At 44.4% G+C, this 3,812-nt stretch overlaps 1 protein-coding gene across 1 annotated transcript in view; it reads left to right on the top strand.

Moving 5' to 3' along the window:
- Nucleotides 1-3,812, top strand: part of LOC102214234 (uncharacterized) — a gene marked incomplete at both ends in the record, with an annotated part of 14,682 nt that overhangs the window by 6,447 nt on the left and 4,423 nt on the right. Inside the window, one exon of the mRNA XM_013908101.1 lies at nucleotides 1,996-2,228. Within this exon, the coding sequence (XP_013763555.1) occupies nucleotides 1,996-2,228 (233 nt within the window). The remainder of the gene's footprint in view (nucleotides 1-1,995; nucleotides 2,229-3,812) is intronic.

Raw genomic sequence — 3,812 nt, 5'->3', positions numbered from 1 at the left:
AGGGAGGCAGCTGAGGGTGGGGAGGGAAGAAAGGGATGGGCAAGCAGCCACTCCCTGGGCCAGCTCCCCCGCTGACCCCAGTAGGCACCCCCACACTCTGGAACCCACCAGGGTAAGGGGCCCCAGGCCCATCCAAACCGGGGCCCACAGCAGCAGCACCGCCCCACACCACAGGGTCCGGGGAAGCCCACCCGACCACACCGCAGAGAAAACTGCACCCACCCCATCATTCAATCTTCTCCCAGACTACACAAGACAGTAGACACACAGGTTGAGTCATTCTCCACCTCTCCAATATCTCTCCCCCACCTGCAGAGTGAGCTCCTGACCTCCTGCATAGATGTAACAGCCTCCCCACCAGTTACAGAGCTCTCCAGTTGGTCCGATGCACTAGAGGTCCCCCGCACCGGGGCTGAGCCCTCATGCACCCACCCGCCCACCACCCCGGTGACACAACAACCAGGACCCAAGGCCCCAAGGCCCAGCCAGAGCCCCAGCCCAGGGGCAGACCACCCCCAGACCCCCAAGCCTTCATGCCTATCCCGGACCCACCCAAGGGCAGCCAGGCTAGCAGGCCAGTAACCAACGTCTGCCAGCACAGACCTTCCCCATCTCATCCCCTATGAGCAAAGACTTTGGTGACAGCAGGAAGGAAAAACTCCCTTTTAACAGGAAGAAACCTCTGGCAGAACCAGGCTATGAACGGACAGTAAGTGAAGAAGAAACAGTCAGTCCATGTTGAGAATCCCCCAGCAGCCCGAGGTGCCTGTAGCTCAGGTGGCAGAGCAGGTCAGCCACTAATCAGAAGGTTCGATCCCAGGCTGCCTCCTGGCTGCATGCCAAATATCCTTGGGCAATATACTAACCCCATGTTGCCTACTGGTGGTGGTCAGAGGGCCCGGTGGCGCCAGTGTCCGGCAGCCTCGCCTCTGTCAGTGCGCCCCAGGACAGCTGTAGCTACAATGTAGCTTGCCATCACCAGTGTGTGAATGAATGGGTGAATGACTGAATGTAGTGTGAAGCGCTTTGGGGTCCTTAGGGACTAGAAAAGCGCTATACAAATGCAGGCCATTTACATCTTTCACCATCTTACAATGCTTTGATTGCAGACATTTTCTGTGAATGGTACTCATGGCCATTGATCCATTGTCATGATTAAGAAACTGACCTCACAGACCATTGTTCATTCAGTGTTGCTGGTTTCAGTCAGTCAGCTGAGACTGAAGAACTTGAAAATGTTATGTCCAGATGAACAGAACCACGGTTTTGGGATTTCCTGACCTGGATGATTGAGCATGCGTTAAGACGTATATAGCTTCATTAAAAAATCCCTGACATACTCTCACAGCATAAACATGACCTAAAACATCCTGATATGGTTACAGTTCTACAGGCGGATAGAAGGAAACCAAACAAACTAATTAAAAGTATATCAGACTCAGTCTTTTGCACATGCTCACATGGCTCATTGTGTTTGAACACGACCCAAAGACAAACATTAATCTGACCCACCAACTAGAATAATTTGATTACTCAATACTTCAACTGAAATAAAAGTTAGACAAACTTGACCTGAGAGAAGAAAATAAGATTATTAAAAGTTCAGTCAACTGGACCTTTGGATTCTGTGATCTCAGAGCTACTAAAAAGAAATGTGCTGTTTTATTTTAGCAACTTTTAGCAACTTGAACAAACTCAACTGTTCATGTTCTAGGTTCCTCTGAAATAAAATTAGGTTCATTAGGATTAGGTCTGGGTTTCCTCTGATCAGGTTTTTTGATCTTCTGCTGTTTTTAGATCAGAGCTCCTGACCCTCAGGTTTTACAGGATTGGTCTAATCACTGGGGATTCTGGTTTTCTCATTAACATCATGTCATTGCAGCAAATAAACAGTAGAATCCAAAACCCTTCAGATCCAGAGACGATGATGTTGTAACACTCTGATCCTGATTCACTCTGTTTCCTCAGTTCTAAATATCCTCTCATGTTTTATAGATCTAAGACATCTGTTCAGGATCAGCTGTTAGACCTGTTGGATGATTTGGGAGAGGAGGAGCTGAAACTTTTTCACTGGTACCTGCAGAATGTACCTGTAGGTGATTTTCCAACCATGAAAAAAAGTCGTCTGGAGAAAGCAAGCAGAAGGAGAACAGTGGATCTTATGATGGCGACATATACTAACAATGTGATGGAGGTGGCCAGATTAATTTTAGAGATGACAAAGGAAGGTCAGTATGGAAAAAAAACACCTGGTCCAGTCTACAGACACAACTGTTTGAGTTATTTCACAAAATGTCTTTCAGAGCAGTTTCAGTTTGACTTTATTTTCTTTAACTTGTTTTTTCTCCACAGCTGATATTAGTGAACAAAAGAAAAACATTTTCAGGGGTTTTTTTTTTCCTGGAGTCAAGTCATTCAATTTTTACTTCTAAAATGGCAAAATGATTTAAAATGCAACTGAACAGGAAATTGCTCAGCATCAGCAGCTTCAGCAACACATAGGCATTCAGTAGATTGTCTGAGGAGACATCTGAAAGATCAGCGCAGAGTTACTTATTGTGAATTGCAAGATTAAATGTGTTGGTCATAGTAAACACTTTATCAACTTCATCACAAAAAAATCTCGGGCCCCTTCTCCATTTCCCTTCACTTGGTCCCCACAGGGCTTTACGTATCTGGGAATTAGGGTCACACCCACCTTCGACCAGATGTATAAAATTAATTTTAGCCCCAAATTTTAGCAGGTCAAATTAGATTTGGAGAGACTATAATCCTTACCTCTATCTTGGCTCGGACATATCGCTCTTCTGAAATACAGATGGTTCTGATGCTCTTCACAAACAAAATTATTCAAACTCTAAAAGGCTGGTTTAGCTCCTTTATTTGGGCAGGGAGGAAACCGTGTCTTAAAATATCCACATTATGTTTTTCATCCTCAAAGGGGGGCCTTGATTTCCCAGATATAAGGAAGTATCAGCTGAGCACCCATATGCATATAGCTGCCGATTGGGTACAACAGCCTGCTCCTGTGTGGTTGGATATTGAGAGCTCCAACTTCCCTTTGAAAATTTTTCTTTTTGTGGGAAAACTGAAGACCTTAAGGATTTTCTGTAGCAACCTACTCACATTATCTACTGTTAGAGCTTGGCAAATGGTTCAAAAGCTAGAAGGAAGGGCTCACTTAACATCTCTTTTCACTCCCTTTTCGAATTTTCCTCTCTTTCTGGACCACCGACCCCGGCTTTTGGAACTGGGCTGCCGATGTTTTTTCTACCTTTTCTGACTTAATGGACGGGTCTAACCTCATGTCAGCTAGTTGATAAATACAACATTCACAGGTGCAACTCCTTTAGATATTTACAAGTGAGGGACCATATCCAAAGGCTACAACAATACTTAATAATTAAACCGTCTTTAACTGTGAAAAGCAGATATTTCAGCCAAACCTTAGAACTTCAATAAAATTTGTTATGGCCTGTTAACAGAATTTGGGGTCACCAACACAACTAATTTGAAGAGGACTTGGGAAAAGGAATTACATATAGAGATTAGTGACGAGTGACGAATTCTGGGAGAATGCTAAATCTCTAAGCATCTGTAATAAAGTAAAGGCAATCCAAATTAACATTCTACACAGAGCTCACATATCACCTTGTCAACACCATAAATACACTCAACAAAAATATAAACGCAACACCTTTGTTACTGCTCCCATTCCCCATGGGATGGACGTAGAGACCTAAAATTCATTCCAGATACACAATATAACCATCCCTCCCAAACAGTGGTCACAAATCAGTCCAAATGTGTGG

This window comes from Pundamilia nyererei, unplaced genomic scaffold, assembly GCF_000239375.1.
Source record: "Pundamilia nyererei isolate P.nyererei 1_Seehausen unplaced genomic scaffold, PunNye1.0 scaffold01193, whole genome shotgun sequence".
Taxonomy (NCBI): domain Eukaryota; kingdom Metazoa; phylum Chordata; class Actinopteri; order Cichliformes; family Cichlidae; genus Pundamilia; species Pundamilia nyererei.
This window is presented reverse-complemented; position numbering and strand designations above follow the sequence as displayed.